Genomic DNA, 19,125 nt, shown 5'->3' on the forward strand with positions numbered 1-19,125 from the left:
ATGGGGGGCAGGGAATGGGGGGTGTAGACAGGGATTGGAGGGATGGGCTCTGTGGTTACAGCTGAGGTCCCAAAGAGGCAGTGCCTGTCAGAGATGGGGGGCGCAGAATGGGGGGGTGTAGTCAGGGATTGGGGGGATGGGCTCTGTGGTTACAGCTGAGGTCCCAAAGAGGCAGTGCCTGTCCGAGATGGGGGGCAGGGAATGGGGGGGTGTAGACAGGGATTGGGGGGATGGGCTCTGTGGTTACAGCTGAGGTCCCAAAGAGACAGTGCCTCTCTTGGACTATAGGAAATCTCACTGTGGGAAACAGGATGAAAGGGTAAGATAAAAGGGACTAGGTGACAGGAGACCTGCCATAAACACCTGGCTTGCAAAGGGGAGGGTGATGTGTGCCCTGGAAGTACCACTAATCCTTCAGATTCCTGTTTGCAATGTGGCCTTGGGGGCAAGTTACACCAGCTCTCTGTGCCTCAGTTTCCCCACTCGTAACACGGGGCTATGCCTGTGACTCCATCTTTGTAAAGTGCTTTGAGCTCCATCGATGAAACAGTGCAACACATTGTTAGTCGTCCTGTGGGACAGACAGGGAACCAAAGACACAGCAGTTTGTCTGGGAGACTCTGGGGAGGTGTGTGGGGGGGTGACTTTCCTTAGGAGCCCCCACAACCCCTCTCATCGACAGGGCAGGACTCATCTCCCGCTGTGCTTCGTGCCCTGCCCAGGCGGTTGTGCCTTCCGGGATAATGCCACCCACAGGGTGCAGGAGTGAGCGGTACAGGGCCAGATTCTGACATGGTGCAAACCGATGTGACATTGGTGGAGCTGAACTGAGACACTGGCTGAGGATTGGGCCCAAACCGCTCGCTGGGGTCGGGGAGGGGAGGGATTTGGCTGCAGAATAACTTTGCCAAGGAAATGAGATGGATCTAGCATCTGGCTACTGCTGGGCATGACGAGCCTCCTCCTTGCTCTGGATTTCCTGCCGGGTCCAGGAGGAGAAAGGAGCAGAAGCCTCCAGGAGACCTGCTGGGAACCTTGCCAGGCGGATGTAATTTCCCTGGCAAGCACTTAAATACTAGGGCAAAGGATGCTGTAGAAAACCCAAAGACAGATACATAAGACACTGCCTTTGTGACCTTGGGCATAGCCCCTCACCTCCCTGTTCCCAGCTTTACACTAGGGTGTTAATTACGATACCCGACCTCCTGAGGGGCTGGCAGGCGATTAGCCCCGTTCTTTGAAATGCCCAAGCACCATGAGTAGGATCTGCCCCCGCAGCGTGAAAAGTGGCTGGTGCAAACCGGATGGACCATCGGCATTCAGCAGCTTGGACAGCAACATCTGCTGACTGCACTTTGCCTGCAGCTCTTTGCCACCCCCCCCCGGGCAGAGGCGCACCATATGCCCGGTGCCCTTTCCCCAGGGCATCCCTGGAAAGGGCTGTGGTGCCCCTAGAGAAGCCTTTCCGGGGTGTCCGCCGCAAAGTGCCAGGGGGCTCAGCCCAGCCTCGTTATCTCTGGCCCTCTCCGGCGAAGGGACGGCGCCGCAGCCAGCACAGACAGGGCCAGTAACCCGAGCTGGGCTCCTGCCACGTCTTGGGTAACACGATCAATAATTGAGTGGGTAGCGAGGCTGAGGGAGGGCTGGTCTCTCGCTGCCAGCAGTGCCCGAAAAGCTCCGCGGAGCAGACCACTCCTTGGCTGCAGGCTGGCAAGGAACGGACAGGTAGGCGTGCGGCTCACCTCCCATTAGCTACAGGCAACATGGGAGATGGGGCAGCAAGATACAGCCGCAGCAGATACTGGGGCAAGGCCCTCAGAACAGCTCTGCAGCGGGGAGCCCGAGGCTGGCCGAGGGGGAATCCAAGTGGCAGCATCTCCTCTGGGTACACTGCCGGCCCTGGTGGAGGGGGACGGGAGAGGGGCGTGAGACGGGGCGGGCGGGGGTGTTTGGGGAAGGGTGGGGCGAGCGTGAACGTGTCCAAAGGGGGCAGAAGGACAGCGACGCTGATTCTGAGAGGGGCCGGAGCGGAGCTGGGCACATTTGGCACACACGCTACCTTTGTCAGCCTGGGGATTCAGGGACCCCGCCTCTCTCCAGGCTGCGCGATCCAAGGACTGCCCTAATTCCCGCTTGGCGGCCTTGCTGCTGAGACCAGCCACAGCTCGGAGGGCACGGCCCTGTGTAACCCACACACCTCCTGGTTGTCGTGTTCTGTCCCATGTCGTGGCACGTGTACACACACACACACGGGGCTTGGTGCTGGGGCAGCTAAGCACCATCTTGGGGGGGCCAGGAGGAACTCCTGAGGAGCCAGGGCCTGAGCCCGGCGCCGAGGCTGGTAACAGTAAACACTGGCGTCAGTGGCTCCCGACCCCGCTGTAACAGAGACGATGCAACAGAAGCCACTGTCCTGGGGTGTTCAAACAGGCACCCAGAGAGAGGCTTTGAAATCCCGAGGGGCCGAGCGCCTCCAGCTTCTCTCGGCTTTGATGGGAACTGCAGGGTGACCAGCCTCTAAGAAACCTCAGGGCTTTTGTGCCTCACTTCAGCTGCCCAAGTTTGGAGACTGTGGCTGTAATGGCCCTGTGCCTCAGTTTCCCCATCTGCAACATGGGGCGGGGATTGCACCTACCTGAGAGGGGTATGGCAATTAAGTAGTTAATATGTGTAAAGTACCAGATCGGTCCCAACCAGACTCTCCCTGGGCTGGGAACCTAATTGCGCCCCCCAATTTATTCTGGCTGATTGTCCCTTGTGAAACGTCTCCACATGTTGACAGCTCTGCTCAGATGCTGACACGAAGCAGCTGGGCTCTGCGTCTGCCGCAGGAGGCAGTGGGGGGCGGGGGAATGGGACGTAAAGGTCCCCACATGCCCCCATTAGCTAGGTTATGCCTCAGCTGTATTATGGTAGATCTCACAATTTTTTCCAAAGCTTTAGGAAGATACAATCCCCGTCCCGGTGAGCTCACAAGCAGCACGCGAAAGGTATGAAATTGCTGGTAGTAGTAGTAGGCTGTTATCCGCTGATGTGGGCCAGCCACGCAAGGAGGATATGTAACACCCCAGGCCGGCAGGTTACACTCACCCAGCCGGATCCGTGCTCCGGCCCCCTCACCCGCCCTTTGCTCTCTAGGTCTGTGAGGCTCCCACCCACCCTCTGCTCTGTGCTGCTGCCGAAATGGTCTCCCCAGCTGTTGCTCTGGCCTTCATCCCGTTCCTGGTCACCTTGATCATTCGCTACCGGCACTACTTCCTGCTCTTCTACCGGGCGGTGCTGGTGCGCCGGCTGCAGGATTGCCTGACGGGCATCTCCCGGGAGGAGCGGGCCTTCCAGTATGTCCTCACGCACGCCATCCCCGGCGACCCCCACCACATCCTCGAGACCTTCGACCAGTGGTGCTACCACTGCGAGTACCTCAGCAATGTGGGGCCTCACAAAGGTAAGGGCTCTCCCAGCCCGGAGTGAGCGGGGCACTGAAATGCAGCCACCTCTGGGGCGGAACCCAGCAGCTGTTCAACAGCAGACAGCAACAACACATGACCGTTTGGGACAGGAAGAGGGGGGGAAATAGCAAATCCAATAGCAATGCAGGGAGGTGTAAAAAGTACTATAATTACCCCAGATGGAACTTGGCCAGGATACAGGGGTTCAGTCCCATTCTATTAAGTTTTTATACCATGCCCATCCCTGGTATCTGAATGCTTTAACCCCCCAACTCGTATGAGAAATACCTGGTGAGCATTAGTGGCCACAAGTAACCTGTTTTATGTCCCTTCCTATCCTATGCAGCCCCTCACCACCACACTGGGGCCTTAATACAGTGCTGCCCCAGCGAGCTGCCTGCTGAATCATATACTGTGGTGACAACAGCAGGGCTTCTGCCCCAGCACCAGCCTGGCCCTCATGCCTGTCATTCTTCAAAGCTCCTTCTGCTCCAACCTCTGCCAAGTGAGAATCCCCATTAACAGCTGAGCAGTACAGGGATTATGACACACAGGAAAGCAGACCTGACTCCAACTAGAACAGGGCAGTGGTGCACACGGCCGCTAGCTAGCTCATCATGGTGTCTTTGTGCTGAAGTTCTCCCTTTGAACTGGGCAGGCAGGACAGACCTGCTCAGGAGATTACATTTAGCACCCAGACGCTGTCATTCTTTTTAGCCCAGTCAGATTCCACATGAGCCAGGCCTGAGAAACCGCCTCCCCGCCCGAGCCAAAATTAATGCACGTTCTCCAGGGAACTCTGAGCTATCGGTGGGTGTTGGTTGAGCGTGCCAGGCCTGTGCAGGTATTCTTCCCTCTAAATAGATCTGGCTCTAGAATAGCTGCTACCCCCTCCAAGGTTTGTGGAGCGCAAGCTCCGTTAGCCAGGAGCATACTGCCTAATGGCCAAAGCCACTGCTATAGCTAAACCAGATTGGAGGTTTGAATCCTGATTAGATGGCTCCATGGGGAAGAGTTTTGCAGCAGAAGCCCTGATGCTGGCAGGAACGGTGGGGGAAGAACAGACTCCTGGCCTCTCCATAGGACAGGATGAGACTGTCTCATACAGACACAATCACTAGTGAAAGCTCCCATGTGGGGAGCTGGGATTAGAATCATGCTTCTTGGGCTCCCAAGCCCTGGGCAGCTACCCTCGAGCTCTGCTAGGCCCTCCCTATGTCCTCTCAGCAGGCCTGGGCAGGAGAGGCCAGCCCCAGCCCCAGCCCCATACAGCCAGGTTGTTACTGCGAGCACGCCAGGAGGGAGAGTTCCTGGCGAGGAGGCTGAGACTGACTTTCAGGGAGCCTTCCTGCTACAGCCCCCAGCTCCCCTAAAACGAGCCAGCCCAGGGCTATGGGTGCCTGAAGTAGCCAGCTCGAGCGGGGTCCCTGGTCCGGGCAGTGCCTGGCTCCCACAGAGGGAACAGTGTGGTGAAGCTGGTCTGGCCAAGCTCACCCCCCGATCAGCCACACTCCCAGTGGGGGAGGTGGGAGGGTCCCCTGCTTTATACCTGGAGCTGCAGGCCGACTCTGAAATCTGTTTCCAGCCTGCTGAGCCCAGTGGACAGAGCCGCCCCAGGCTGCTGCCAGTAGGTGCCAGGGAGGTGCTGACGCTGGAAACATGCCAGGGACGTGCCAGGAAACAAATACACCTGGTCCAGCCCAGCACTGATTCACTATGGCCAGCCTAGACCCCGGCTTTCCTCAGGGGACCGGAGGGCATCAGTGCTCTATCGGGGCAGCCTGTGCAGTGCCCCGCCCGGGGTGTCCCCTCCACAGATGCCAGCCCAGGCCTTAGCGAGGAGCCGCGCCAGGAAACTAAACAGCACAGGCTGTGTCAGCCACTGGGAGCCAGCGAGAACCACAGGGCCTCTGTGTCTAGCAGCCTCAGTGAAGTATCCCCCCTCCCTGCCCCGGACCTGCAGGAACCCCGGTTTAGGGGAGGGGGGAATTAGCCTCCCTGGCCCATCAGTCTTTGGCTGCAATGACATATCTTGTACAAGATGCATCATAATTATATCATAATCATATTACTATGGTGAGTATGGGGTGTGGAGTGTCACAGCCAGTACCCCCGGAGTCCCACTTACACCCTGCTTTGAGACTGTATGTGGCACCTGGCGCTAGTGTGGGCCCGAGTCCCAGAGGTAAATGTCCCCTATGTGCAGTGCACACTCCTTGCCTTCTGAGACTGCCGCAGCCTGTCCCATTCTTCGCTCAGGCTGATCGCTGGCGCTTTAGGGCAGCGCTCCCAGCATTGCAAAACCCTTTGGACTTTCACTGCCAGGAGCCCACGGCACAGAGTAGAGCGCTCCGTGGTTACGCACCCACCTGCCAGACGCACTCTGAGAATGGGGCTGTGGCATCAGGAGGCATGCGAGCAAGTTTGAGGGTCGGGGGAGAAATTGCCTGCTGTCTATAGGGCAGCATATCCCCGTAGTCCCACCTGCAGCTGGGGTGGTGTGTGGGGGAAGCACGGCTGTGCTTAACCCAGTGCCTCCCCTTGAATAACGCGGGACATCATCAGTGGGGGCTGCATTCCCTGTTAGCTGGTTTTCTCCCCTTGGGAACACGGCTCAGTCCTGCTTCCCATGCAGGGGAGCCGGGGAGGGGAATCTCTCCTACAGCATCACCCCCCATTAGAGGTTTCCTGGGAGGAATGGGATACGGGTGGGAGTAGGGTGACCAGATGTCCCGATTTTATAGGGACAGTCCCAATTTTGGGGTCTTTTTCTTATATAGGCTTCTATTACCCCCCTATCCCCTGTCCCGATTTTTCACATTTGCTACCTGGTCACCCTAGGGGAGAGGGATGGGGACTATTTTATAAGGCCTGCTAAGTATGTGTCACCATCGCCCTCTGCTGGACACAGCCTGATCTACTCGAGGAATTGAGCAAAGCCACTGGTAAACCGAGATCCAGTCACAGGCCAGGGTGTAGAAAGTCAAGGAGTGGGGGAATCATTTAAGGTGGTGAAGAAAACTCAGAGTCTGCCCTATTCTAGCACCTGCCCTTCAAGGAGCACCAAAAGTTTGTTATTATTCAGAACTGAGACTGCCGTAGTACCTGAAGGCCTCCTTCTGCCCTCTAGGTAAGATCCTGGACCGTCTGATCTGTGAGAACGCGCCGCTCACCGTTCTAGAGCTGGGCACGTACTGTGGTTACGCCACCATCCTCATGGCCCAGTGTCTGCCCATGGGTGCCCGGCTCTACACTGTGGAGATGGACCCATGCAACGCCGCAGTGGCCGAGAAGGTCATCCGCCTGGCAGGCTTTGACGAGGACACTGTGAGTAGCTCCCTCTCCCCAGTGCCTTCCATGGCCCGTCTCCCAGCTCGTTCTGAACTAGCCTCAGTGAAAAGAGGCTGCCAGGAGAGAGAGGCTCTGGGGGCAGAACCCGGCAGCTTTTCTGCTCCAGCACCGGGGGGCAGGAAGTGAAGGGTACAGCAGCCAGCATCGGCCCCAGCCAGGGGAATTGCAGGAGGGAGAACAGAATTCCTTGGCTCAGAATTTGGCCCAGACACTGGTTAACGCCCAATCTCATAGCCTCACTTCCCCAGACTGTGTGATCTGCGTGCCAATTGCCTCTGGTCCCCCTGTGGTTTCAACTGGCTGAGCTACTCCTCTCCACTTCCTGTCTCAAACGGCCAAGCAGTTTTCCTGTTGGCTGTTGAACAAGCTGCTGAATTCTGCCCCAGAGACGGCTGCATTTTAAAGACCCAATCCCAGGCTGGTTGGCCCCTCGGTTTGCACAGGGCGGTCGGATCCCGCAGGAGGACCATGCTGTTCACTGGGGGGACCCCCCACTGACTCTCCGCCTCTCCCCAGCGCAGGTGGAGCTGATTGTGGGCGCCTCAGAGGAGGTGATCCCACAGCTGAAGGAGAAATACGGCCTGCTCAAGGCTGACTTTGTCTTCATGGACCACTGGAAGCGCTGCTACCTGCGGGACCTGCAGCTGCTGGAGGCCCACGGCCTGCTGCTCGAGGGAGCCACCATCGTGGCCGACAATGTGGTCTTCCCCGGCGCACCCCACTTCCTGCAATACGTCAAGACCTGTGGCAAGTACCTGTGCAAGATGCACAGGACCAGCCTGGAGTACTTCCGGGCCATCCCCGATGGCATGGCCGAACTCACCTACACTGGCCTGGACTGAGCTCTCGCGGCCAAGGTGGGGCTGCCAGGCTGGGCCTTGTCCTGCCCTGCCAGGAGTCCAGCCGGTGCTTCACCAGAGCTGGGGGTGTCTGGGCTTGGGGGCCATGTAGAGCTGCACAAAGGCTGTGGCTGGGTGTGTGCCCACATGCGTACAGCCTCACCACACTGCCCCGATCTGCACGTGAGCCCGTCTCTGCTCTGTGCGCATAGGGACAGATAAGGGTCTGTCTGTTCTCATTTCCACTGGTGTGAATCCAGAGTGACTCCAGCGTACTCTGTGTTTACACCAGCAGCTGTGAGATGAGAATCAGGTCCACGCAAGCTGCACTGTTTGTGAAGGAACGTGAGTCTCCCTGATCTGGTGCACTGTATGAATGAGTGGCGCCCACTCGCACACACCCAGGTTGCAGCCACCACTCAAACAGGTTTTGTTTGCCCCCAGTTCCTTCCCATCTTTCACCCCGCTCCCATTGCTCCTGCCTTCGCCTACACCTGGGACCCCCGGCCTAGCCCCTCACCCACGGGGCATTAGGCCCCCTGCCACCATTTCAAATCCCTCCCCCAAACTTTCCCTTTCTTGAGATTTAAAGGACCAGAAGAAATTAGCCCATCAGCCTGGCTTCCTCTGGGCCTCCTGTGGTGTCCTGGGGCAGGGCCTTTGTCTTTCCTGGGTTCCTGTGCAGTGCAGGGCTCACCCCCAGCGCGCAGCAAAGCAGCCTGCAGGGAGCATCCACCCTAGGAAGCAACACCTTTCCCCCTAATGACGCCCAGCTCTCCTGCCTGCCCCCCCCACCCCCATGCCAGTTACTACGAGCACCATTCGTGTAGAGGACAGCCGTTGTTACCCAGGGCCACCTAAACCCTATGGTTCAGCTGGGCTTGGGAGATGGGCCTGAGCAGAGAACATGGACTAGTGACTACATGCAGGAGAACCAGCCAATCAGCTGGCCTCCCTGGGCCAAGCAGAGAGGGTGGCAGGAGGCCAGGGCTCTGTTTCTGGCTCGCTGGGTTAAAAAGTTCCTGAACCCCATTTACAAAAAAACAGACAGTAAAGCCAGAGGGACACATCTCCTCTCTCAAGCTTTAAAAGTCACTTCACCCTTCAGCCACAATATTTAAATAAGTCCCAAAATATCACCCTGTAACCTTAACTGTGACCACAGATGGTGATACACAACAGAGTTTAGAGTGAAATACAGACTGATCTATCGTAGATGGAAGGTGCTAAGCTCCTAAGGTGAGGAAGGATGGTCCAGGGCTTGGGGTGCTAACTTGGGACTTAGAGCTGAGTTCAATTTCCTGCTCTATCATGGACTTGCTTGGACTAGGTCCCACTTTCCCTGTGCCTCAGTTCCCCTTTTGTACAATGGGGATAATTGCACTGCTGTGCCTAAGGTGTGTGAGGATAAATCCATTATGGCTTGTGATGAGCTCAAATACTATTGTACCTTATAGATAAGACAGAAAATATCCTGTTGCCTCTCTATAAATCCATGGTACGCCCACATCTTGACTAGTGCGTGCAGATGTGGTCGCTCCATCTCAGAAAAGATATACTGGACTTGGAAAAGGTTCAGAAACAGGCAACAAAAATGATGAGGGGTCTGGAAGGGCTGTTGTATGAGGAGAGATTAATAAGACCGGGACTTTTCAGCTTGGAAAAGAGACGACTAAGGTGGGATAGGATCGAAGTCTATAAAATCAAGATGGGCGTGGAGACAGTAAATCAGGAAGTGTTATTTACTCCTTCTCATAACACAAAAACTAGGGGTCACCCAATGAAATTAATAGGCAGCAGGTTTAAAACAAACCAAAGGAAGTATTTTTTCATACAACGCACAGTCAACCTGTGGAATTCCTGGCCGGAGGATGGTGTGAAGGCCAAGACTGTAACAGGGTTCAAAAAAGAACTAGATACATTCATGGAGAATAGGTCCATCAATGGCTATTAGCTAGCTTGGGCCTGGATGGTGTCCCTAGCCTCTGTTTGCCAGCAGCTGGGAATGGGCGACGGGGATGGATCACTGGACGATTCCCTGTTCTGTTCATTCCCACTGGGGCACCTGGCATTGGCCACTGCTAGAAGACAGGATCCTAGGCTAGATGGATCTTTGGTCTGACCCACGATGGCCGGTCTTACGTTCTTAACTTGGGGCAGATAAGTACCTTACCCGCTGCGCTGCCACTGAAAGCCCTTTGAAGTCTTTGGCTAAGTGCTAAGCATTTTCTGCACACTCGAGTGAGCCTTTTGAGATAGGACCAAGTCAGCCCCACATCCATCCACCCCCCAGCTTTGGGGCTGGGGCCAACCTTGGTGTCTCTCCCCATCCTCTCTAATGGATGGAGCTAAACACCTGCCTGTGGGGCCAAGCAGATCCCAAAGTGAGCTTTATTACTGGGGCCCATTGTGATGGCACAAAAGGTGAATCTTTGGTGGTTGAAGAGATAGCAAAAAGAACAAAGCAGATTACCTGAGTAAATAAACAAAAGCCACAGACTGAGCTTAACACACAAGGTAGGTAGGATACAAATTAACAAATTCTCACCCTGAGTGATAAACAGGCTAGAAGATTCTTAAGGCACAAAAAGAAAAGGAGTACTTGTGGCACCTTAGAGACTAACCAATTTATTAGAGCATAAGCTTTTGTGAGCTACAGCTCACAAATGCATCTGATGAAGTGAGCTGTAGCTCACGAAAGCTTATGCTCTAATAAATTGGTTAGTCTCTAAGGTGCCACAAGTACTCCTTTTCTTTTTGCGAATACAGACTAACACGGCTGCTACTCTGAAACCTGTCATTAAGGCACAAAGTTGCCTTGGCTTTCCCAGGTTTTCTTACACAGGCTAAAGATCTTAGCCTGAGACCATCACTTCCCACAATTCAGTCTTTGTTCCTCAGGTGTTTTCAACTGTGTTGTTGTAGAGAGAGTGAGGACCCCTCATATTGTCATTGTCCCTTTTTTATATCTTCCCCCCACTTACTGGAAAGCTTTTTTGCTGTAACCTGGGTCAAACGGTTCCCATTGTGTAGAGCTATCTGACCGGGGTTAAACAGTTCCCATTGTGTCGAGCTCTCTCCGAGAGGTTTCTATTGTACACAGTTCCTGGGGTAATTCTTGTGCTTGTGTGCATTTCCTCAACCAACCACTAACATTGTTTAGCTTCATGGTCAATATTCCCAGCTTCCGATACAACGATACATGCATACAAATCAGATACACACATTCAGTAAATTATGACCTTTCCAATGATATCGTATGAGACCCATCTTGCATAAAGTATCTTGTAGTATACCATATTCGTATCATAACCATATTTCTGTTAAGAATACGGGGTGTAACGTCACACCCGTATCTACACAACTCGTGCACTGTGCTCCTGCCTCACGGCAATCGGGGCCTGACTGCAAAGGCTGCTGACCAGATGTGGCCGTGTGAGCCAACCCATGAGAAACATGTTGGTTTTGTCTGTTATTTGGACTGTAACAAAGCCACTGACAGGCCTCTTTATTGCTGAGCGAAACTGCCCAGCCGCTGGGGACTTCCTGGGCCCAGTGCGATAGAACTGAGCTGTCTGACGTTACATTGGGGTTGGTAAACTGCTCTCTGATGAATCACTCTGGGAATGAAATGATGGGTGAGCATCCCGGTTACTCTCCATTAGGTGAAATGAGAACTGCTCCCTGGGTCACCGGCACTATGCAGGGAGGCTCCCCTTTATATGAAATGACAGAGACTGTCTCTTACTAAATATACGTACAGCACCCAGCACACTGGGGCCTTAATCTTGGGTGGGCTTCTAGGTGCTACTGTAATACTACTAATAAAAAACTCAAAGAATTGTTTTGAAGTGTTATTTATTGGAAAACCCCACATTTCTGTGAGAGCCAGAGATGCACAAAGCCAGCCCCGGCTGCTCTGTCCCACCCTGGACGTCCCGTGATCCCATGTAGAGCTGTATGTTAACAGTAGCTGCCCTGGCACAGGCCAGGTGGTAACATGGGCAGGTGCCGAGACCAAAAGCTTCTCTCCAGCTGGCTCCGTTGTGGGGCGAGAGGCTGAGCCAGATTCTGTTCCATGCACCGTTCACAAAATAATCACGAGACAGACGGCAGTGGGGACACTTCCCTAACGAGGGCTTCCAAGTGCTGCTGTCCATCAGACCCTGCACTGATGAGCCGTCCCATCTGATGCCTTTAGGCAATGCCAAGCCAGAAGGGAGAGTTCTCCTACCCTCCTTCAGCTCCAGCGGATGCCAGCAGCCTTTAACCTGGTCAAGATGCAGCTGGGTCAGATCATCCATTGGTCTTGGTCTTGCTCAGCTCCTTCCATGTCCACCTTGGGCAAATGACATAGGAAGGATAATCCCTCACCTTTTGCGAGTCCACTCCCAGCGGATAGCTACAGGGAGGCGGGCTCTCGGAAGGGATGTGTTGTGGGAGGGAGAGAAGGGAAATGGGAGGCAGGACTCCTGGGTTCTATACTCAGCTCCGCTGCTGAGTGACCTGGGACAAGTCAGCATCTTTGTGCCTCTGTCTGTCAGACTGGGACAGTGATATTCCCCAGCTCCTGGGGGGTGACTGGAAAACTCACCGAGACGGCTCGGCATTACTACCGGTCTCTGGAAATAATACCAATCCCTGGAGCTCTCCCAGCTCCCGCCAGGGCTCCCACAGCAGGGGGAGAGATTTGCCAGCAGGAGGCTGCCTGGAGACCCCAGCAATGGGGGGTCCTATGAGGCACTGGGGAGGGATCTATGCAGCCTGTTCCACCGGGGAAAAGCCCAGTGTCAGGAACAGAGACTGGAGCTGGGGTTGGATGATCAGGCAGGCTCGTTCTCATGTGGGGTGTAGGGGTGCTAGGGAAAATCTCAGATTGACCTGTCCTGCTCCCCAGAAGGAGCCTGCCTGGATATCTCTGCTTTCCCTGCTGGGGGATGGAGGTAGCTGGGTGGTGTGGCGCTCCCCAGCCACCTCTCTGCGCGTGTCCTCACATACTGGGATCTGTGGACGCAAGCGCAGCTCAGTTGCTGAGGTCCACCAGGCCCCACCCCCACATACCTCATTGATCTCCCCGTCATCCGGGGACTCATTATAATCGTTCATCTCGTCCATGTCCTGCATGTCCTCATCGTCCTCAGAATCCTCTTCGCTGTCTTCATCGTCTTCGTCATCCTCCTCTTCCTCCTCATCGTAATGCTGCAGACGCCAGGGTAACCCACAGCTGTCAGCCCCCTGCAGCACCACTCCACAGCCGGCCCTCACGCCCCATTCCCCCAGCTCTTGCCTCCCGTGGCCTGGCTTTCCCTCCCCCAACCCTAGGGATCAACCCATCCTTTGGCCCAGCACCCCCTGCACCAGCACCCAGTGCCCTCAGCTCCTGCAGCATTTTCCCTCCCGGCTCACGTACCCACACGCTGGGGCCCACAGATCTCCCACAGCCTGTAGTTCCACCCCCAGCATCAACCCCCTGGAGGAATCGCACCACTAACGAACACAGGAGAGTCACCGAGTACAGCAGATCACTTCCCATTCACCCCACTTCCTAGCAGGGAATCTCGCCCCCCTCCCTGCCAGGGTCTCGCTTCATGGAGACCTCCTTTCCAGGGGAGGGGGCTAGTGGGAATACAGTGAGCCCCTCCAGCCTGTGGGCTGAGCGTGTGGCCTCCCTGGTGCTCCCAGCCTGAGGTAGGAGAGGAGGGTCTCGTCATTTTCCAGATCACTGGGAGCTTCTAACTGGAACTGAGCTGACCCCCAAGGAGCCCCTGGCAGTCGCACGTGAACAGCACGTTCCAGCGCCCTCTAGGGGCAGCTCTAGATGTAGTTAGGGCCCCGGGTTTTTTTTTGCAAATAGGAACAAACACAAAATAAAACCAAACAAACTCATTTGCAGAGGAAGCTCTTTTCCCAAGGGGCTGGGCCTGGCCGCCTGCTCTGGACATTGCACCCAGGTACACAGGGCTGCCGCGCCACTCACTCAAATTTGGCCTGGCTACCCCATCGCCACCACCATGGAGGGGCGGCCGGGCTGAACCGCATCGGTGCTGACCCCGTACGCCACCGCGACCCTGTGGGCCGTGTTGCAATGCTCCAAGCAGGGAACCGGGCCCAGTCATGCAGGACAGGGAGGCGCTGCTGCGGGGCGGGCTTGCTCTGCAACACCCTCCTCCCCCCGGGTCTCTCCCCACCATGCAAGACCCAATGCCCTGCCCCCTCAGGGCTTCCCACCTCCACCCAGGGGCAGGCTCCAATTTCCCCTGCCTCCCATATGGATAAAATGGAACAACACTAAATTCCCACCCCCTCATCCCCCCCGGCAAAAAAAAAAACCCCAATAAAAGTAATGTCACGGGGCTGTAGTTATAGTACTACTCAGCACAGGTGAGCGCTCCACTGGACTACACTACCTAGAATCCTCAGCAGGAAGTGATGTGCACCTATTTAGAGCGTTAAAAACCCAGCACATTGGATTGTTAACCGCACAACCTCCAGATCCTGGTCTTCCCGAAACAACCAAAACCCTACAGCACAGAAAAAGGGTGGCAGGATTCTTACCTCGGAGGCAGGTTTCCCTATAGGGACCAAATTATTGTCTTTTTCGGCAATACTCTGCAGCTGGGGGTGGAAAACAGACAGAGGAAAGTCAGTCTGAAAAAGCTGACGCTACACAATGCCTCAGTGCAGTACCCTGCAAATCACCTGTCTTAGGGGGGTAAAAATCAGCCTTGGTTTTCCCCAGGAAGGTATTGCACAATAAGTCTATATCGGGGTGGGCAAACTTTTTGGCCCGAGGGCCACTTTGGAGTTGTGAAACTTTATGGAGGGCCAGGTAGAGAAGGCTGTGCCTCCGCATACAGCCTGGCCCCCGTCCCTTATCTGCCCCCTCCCACTTCCCACCCCCTGACTGCCCCCCTCAGAACCCCTGACCCATCCAACCCCCCCCCCACCTGCTCCCTGTCCCCCAACGGCCCCCTCCTGGGACCCCTGCCCCTAACTGCCTCCCGGGACCCCACCCCCATCCAACTCCCCTGCTCCCTGTCCCCTGACTGCCCCCCCCCGGACCTCCTGCCCCTTATCCAACCCCTCCTCACTCCCTTACCACGCCGCTCAGAGTGGCAGGAGCTCACAGCCACGCCACCGCACTGCCCAGCAGGAGCGCTGGGCCAGAGCACCGGTGGTGCAGCGTGCTGAGGGGGAGGGGGGACAGCAGGGGAGGAGACAGGGGCTAGCCTCCCAGGCCAGGAGCTCAAGGACTGGGCAGGACGGTCCCACGGGCCGGATGTGGCCCACAGGCCATAGTTTGCCCAACTCTGGTCTATACCCTTTCCTTTAAAGCATCCGGAAGCGGCTACTGGCAGAGGCAGGACACCAGAGTAGATGGAGCAATTGACTGATCCATTATGCCAATTGCTAAGTAATCTGCAACTCTTGGGTCAAGAAAGATTCAAGGAGAAAGATCACTTCACCTGCTGCTGAAAGGCAGCCACTTCTGGGTAGCAGCTGCTTAAAAAGTTGCCTTGTGTTGTGTGCTTAGGCCAACAAGTGGAGAAGTCTGTATACAACTGAAACCACACGCTGAATTTACACTAGAGATTACCCACAGGCCCTGGGGCTCACAAAACAACTCTTATTAAAAACTGCCAGGGGGAATCTAAAGACCACAAGCGACCAGGACCTTGATTCTACCCCTCATCCGAATGAGGGCTCTCCCTGCAGCCCAGCTCCCCAGCATCATCAGCTCAGCACTGGCTCACGGACGCCCCTTGCTGCAACACGATCCTTAGAGGTCTCCCAATCCTGCTAAGCATGTTCTAGCCAATGCAGAGACTGAAGCAAAGAGAAGCCATAGAAGGAGGCAGGGTTAAAACCCGGGAATTCCTGACTCTCAGCCCTGTCCACTAAACCGTGTTGCTGGCTGCCCACAAGCAAGAAGGCATTTTGCTCCAATGCAGCACAAGGAATGCTGCTCCCTGCTCTACTTTAAGTCGGCTCCGTGGGAGTAGGAGCAGGGTCTAAAATCTGGAATCTAGGCTTGGCTGTATGTGATCTACAGCTCTGGAAAAAGGATTATGAACATTAGAGGGGAAAATGCCCTATTAGGTGTCCCAGCTCCCCTAGGCCAGAGCAGGATTGGTCCTGAGTCACTTCTCCAATGCTCTGAACAGTCTAGTTGGAAGTGACTCGGGCAATGACGCTTCCAGCGTTGTAATCCCTGGCTTTTGTAATACATCGCCGCATCCCTCTGGAGACTGCTCCAGGGCCTGTCCCATCTCCCTCTCAGAGTTTTCCTGAATGTCTTCGCAATGGTTTTCCCACCTGCCTCATGAAGCATCGTTGCACCCAAGTCCCTTCACAGAGCGATCCCACTTCGGCCTTTGTAGGTCTGTCTGAACGCCTTCCTGTTTCTCAACACCTTTCTGGTCCCAAAGTGCTGATCAGTGTTGGGCTATACCCATAGTACCTTTCCCACCATTGCTGTCATTGGTGCAGCTCCCCAAGGGTATGTCTACACAGCAGTGTAAACCAGGCTTGAGCCTGGCTCAAGCCTAATTCTCCTTGCGTCCACACACCAATTGTGCTAACCCTGAGGCAGGAACCTAGGGTCCCAGGACCCTGCAGGGCTGGAAGGTCCAATCCCATTTTAAGCTGGGACGTAGGGTCCGAGCCCGATTGCTTTCCTGTGTGCACATGGCGCTGGCTTGATTCGGGTCCCAGAAGTCCTCCGGATGTATCCCAGAGTTCCTTGGATAAACTTCCTTAGTCCTTCCTCTTTATGCTGACAATCTGTGGTGCTGTCTATTGCTCTCTATTGCAAAGGGAACTCACACCTCCCTTTGCTGACCTGAACTCCTGCTATTTGCATTACACTAAGAGAGACCAATCAGAAAAAGCTTTTTGCAAAAAAAGCTGCCTCCTGGTAACAAGAGCACAGCCAGATTTTGGTGAATCTGTGGTGTGAGGTCAGTAACCCTTTGGACTTCAGCAAAAGCCGAAGGAATGACCGTGCACACCAGCAGGTAGCTAAAATGCTGGTAGCTCTTCTCAGCAGAGCCTGGCTGCTCCCGCGTCCTGATCCCCGCTCCAGTCTCTGGCCCCCACTACCCTCCCTGGGGCTACATGCGCAGGGGCACCTGGGTAGCATGCACTGTTAGGGTGGTGAGTGGGAGCCAGCCCCAAAACTTCCCCATAGCCTCGATTGGTGGCAGCTCCAGCTCCGACTCCTCCTTGCTGCCATGCAGAGTTTGCCTGGAGCAGGGAGCAAAGCTGACAGACAGGAGGCAGCTCCCGGCTTCCCGGATGTTGGGCATCATCCTTCTTGTTATCATGAATCATTACAAGAATCTGAATTTAAAAATGCATGTTAATATCACCTCTGCAGATCATTAAGCCTCCTTTTAAACAGGATTTGTGGCACCTCAATCATACTGTGACATATGCATTAGGAACCCAATGAGAGAACCATGGCATTCGCTTTTTCTCATACTAGGATGCTGGGTTTTTGTTTTTTTTTAGTTTGGCATTTCACTCAGGCAGGACGATGAAAATGAAGATAGTCAGTTTTATTACTGGATTCATGGACCAACATAAGGCTATGCTATTTGGATTGCAAATGCTGTCAGGGAACATTTAATGCTCATCAAAACCACAGACTTATCAGCTGAATTAAAAAAAAAAAGTCACAGACGTTCCTGTTGATTGTAGGTTGTGTAAAAACCTTGATCTGACAGTGTCCTTTTAGTGACCATCAGTTCAGTTATAGTCACTAGCTTCATGGTTACGTTATGATTTGTTTGTTTAAAGTAGGGAAATGAGCCACATTTTAGTCTCAAAGGTGCCACAAGTACTCCTTTTCTTTTTGAGAATACAGACTAACACGGCTGCTACTCTGAAACCTATTTTTAAAGGTATTAAGGCATCTAGTGGGACTTTCAAAAGCACTTAGGGCTCCTAGCCCCCAGCGCCATCAAGGGGAACTGGGCACCTAGAGCCTTTTGAAAAACCCACCGGACACCTAAATGCTTTTTAAAGCGTAGTCGTCGGTAACTGCCCACAAACTATCCTTATACTCTGGCACCGCGGGAGCGCGCTTCCCAAGAGGGTTAAAGTCTGAAGGGGGCAAACTGCAGCGCAGGAGAGGAACGGGGCAGGGTGGTGCGCGGTGCCACACCGGACTCAGTGGGAGCCTCAGGACGAGCTTCCTGACCGCCGGGTCTCTGGGAAACGATGGAAGCGCCACGGGGGGCAGCGGGAAGGACCCTAGGCTACATCCCAAGGAGCGGCTGCAGCAGAGCTTACGGGCACCGGCCGCCGCACGTTCCGAGGCGTTCTGCAGAACACGCTCCCCGCCGTAGCTCAGCGCCAGCGAGTGCAAACCTACGGCAACCAGCGAACCGCCGCCGCTCACGCCAACGCCGGCCCGATCCTGGAAACTCAGCCGGCAGGGACACAGGGGTCGGGAACAGCCACAAGCCGCAGGGAGCGCTGCTGACAACCGGCCCAGGGGACGCCCGGCTAGGAGGGGAGAGGGCTTCTGGTGAGGCGGGGTTCCGACCCTGCCGGGAGCAGGCGGTGCGAGGGGGGCTCTGCCGACACAGGCTCTGCGGTGTGGACGCGGCGGCGCGACTGAAGAGAGGCGCCGGGCAGGGCCCCTAGCTCAGCCCCGGCCAGCGGGCGGCTGGGCCTGCGAAGACATCGCGGGGGGGGCCCATCTGTAGGGCCCCGGGCCCCCGCGGCTCACCCAGGCCTGCCAAGCCAGAGGCTCCCTGCGCCAGGGGGTCACCGCCCCCCCCCCCCCGGCCCCCGCGGCTCACCCAGGCCTGGTGCTGCTGCTCCTGCTGCTGCAGCTCGTTCTCGTCCACGCAGGGCCGGTCCAGGTTGAACCAGAGGGACTCGGTGACGCGCGGGAAGAGCGAGGGGAAGAGCGTGGACATGGCTGGGGGGCGGGGGAGTCACCCCCGGGGGAGGGGGCGGGGCTTCCGGGTCCGCTCCGCAGCCGCGCCTGGGTCACGTGGAGTGGCACGTGCCGGCTCCACTCGCCGAACACTGGAGCTGAGCGCAGAGTCCGGCGGGGCGGGGCGGGGCGGGGCGTGACCCGGAAGCATATGCGCCGGAAGCGACGGGGTGGGAGCCGGCCTCCCTTCCCTTCGCGCATGCGCCGTCCTGGGGAGGCGCCCTGTCTGGAGCGAGAAATCGCGTCCCCCGCCCTCGAGTCTGCCTGAGCCGCCCCTTCCCCCTCCCCGGCCGGCGGGGGGTGTCCGTGGCAGGGCCTTAGCCCCGCCCCTCCTCGGGCTGCGTCGCTCGACCCGGGTCCGCGGCCGGAAGCGCCTGTCAGGGGCAGAAGCGGCGGCCGGAAGTGGGGCAGGTCCCGCCCCCCCCGGCGCAGCGCGTGACGGGGGCGCGGTGAGGCGGGGCCCTGCTCCCGCGCGCCGGGCCCCGCGGCGCTCGGGCGGGCCTTACCCGCCCCTCCCCCACCCCCCGGCAGAGGG

At 56.2% G+C, this 19,125-nt stretch overlaps 2 protein-coding genes across 2 annotated transcripts; one reads left to right on the forward strand and one right to left on the reverse strand.

Annotated features, from left to right (window-relative positions):
• Window positions 1-3,183: 3,183 nt before the first annotated feature.
• Window positions 3,184-7,700, forward strand: TOMT (transmembrane O-methyltransferase). The gene is made up of 3 exons (XM_038385515.2): window positions 3,184-3,445; window positions 6,580-6,776; window positions 7,322-7,700. The coding sequence occupies exons 1-3, from the start codon at window positions 3,184-3,186 to the stop codon at window positions 7,640-7,642; spliced, it is 780 nt and encodes a 259-aa protein (XP_038241443.1). The 3' UTR covers window positions 7,643-7,700.
• Window positions 7,701-11,480: 3,780 nt separating this feature from the next.
• ANAPC15 (anaphase promoting complex subunit 15) lies at window positions 11,481-18,793 on the reverse strand. The gene is made up of 4 exons (XM_038416927.2): window positions 18,451-18,793; window positions 14,195-14,254; window positions 12,701-12,838; window positions 11,481-11,978 (listed from the first exon to the last, which is right to left on the reverse strand). The coding sequence occupies exons 1-4, from the start codon at window positions 18,568-18,570 to the stop codon at window positions 11,931-11,933; spliced, it is 366 nt and encodes a 121-aa protein (XP_038272855.1). The 5' UTR covers window positions 18,571-18,793; the 3' UTR covers window positions 11,481-11,930.
• Window positions 18,794-19,125: the final 332 nt, after the last annotated feature.

The sequence above is a fragment of the Dermochelys coriacea genome, chromosome 1 (assembly GCF_009764565.3).
Source record: "Dermochelys coriacea isolate rDerCor1 chromosome 1, rDerCor1.pri.v4, whole genome shotgun sequence".
In the NCBI taxonomy this organism is placed as follows: Eukaryota; Metazoa; Chordata; order Testudines; family Dermochelyidae; genus Dermochelys; species Dermochelys coriacea.

What these genes read in the sequence shown, in the direction of transcription:
- TOMT (XM_038385515.2), top strand. Translation starts at nt 3,184, where the DNA reads ATGGTCTCCCCAGCTGTTGCTCTGGCCTTCATCCCGTTCCTGGTCACC. An exon ending in CAATGTGGGGCCTCACAAAG is followed by an intron (nt 3,446 to 6,579) that starts GTAAGGGCTCTC and finishes TCTGCCCTCTAG; the next exon opens with GTAAGATCCTGGACCGTCTG. An exon ending in CAGGCTTTGACGAGGACACT is followed by an intron (nt 6,777 to 7,321) that starts GTGAGTAGCTCC and finishes TCCCCAGCGCAG; the next exon opens with GTGGAGCTGATTGTGGGCGC.
- ANAPC15 (XM_038416927.2), bottom strand. Translation starts at nt 18,570, where the DNA reads ATGTCCACGCTCTTCCCCTCGCTCTTCCCGCGCGTCACCGAGTCCCTC. An exon ending in AGCAGCAGCACCAGGCCTGG is followed by an intron (nt 14,255 to 18,450) that starts GTGAGCCGCGGG and finishes TTCCACCCCCAG; the next exon opens with CTGCAGAGTATTGCCGAAAA. An exon ending in TAGGGAAACCTGCCTCCGAG is followed by an intron (nt 12,839 to 14,194) that starts GTAAGAATCCTG and finishes TGGCGTCTGCAG; the next exon opens with CATTACGATGAGGAGGAAGA.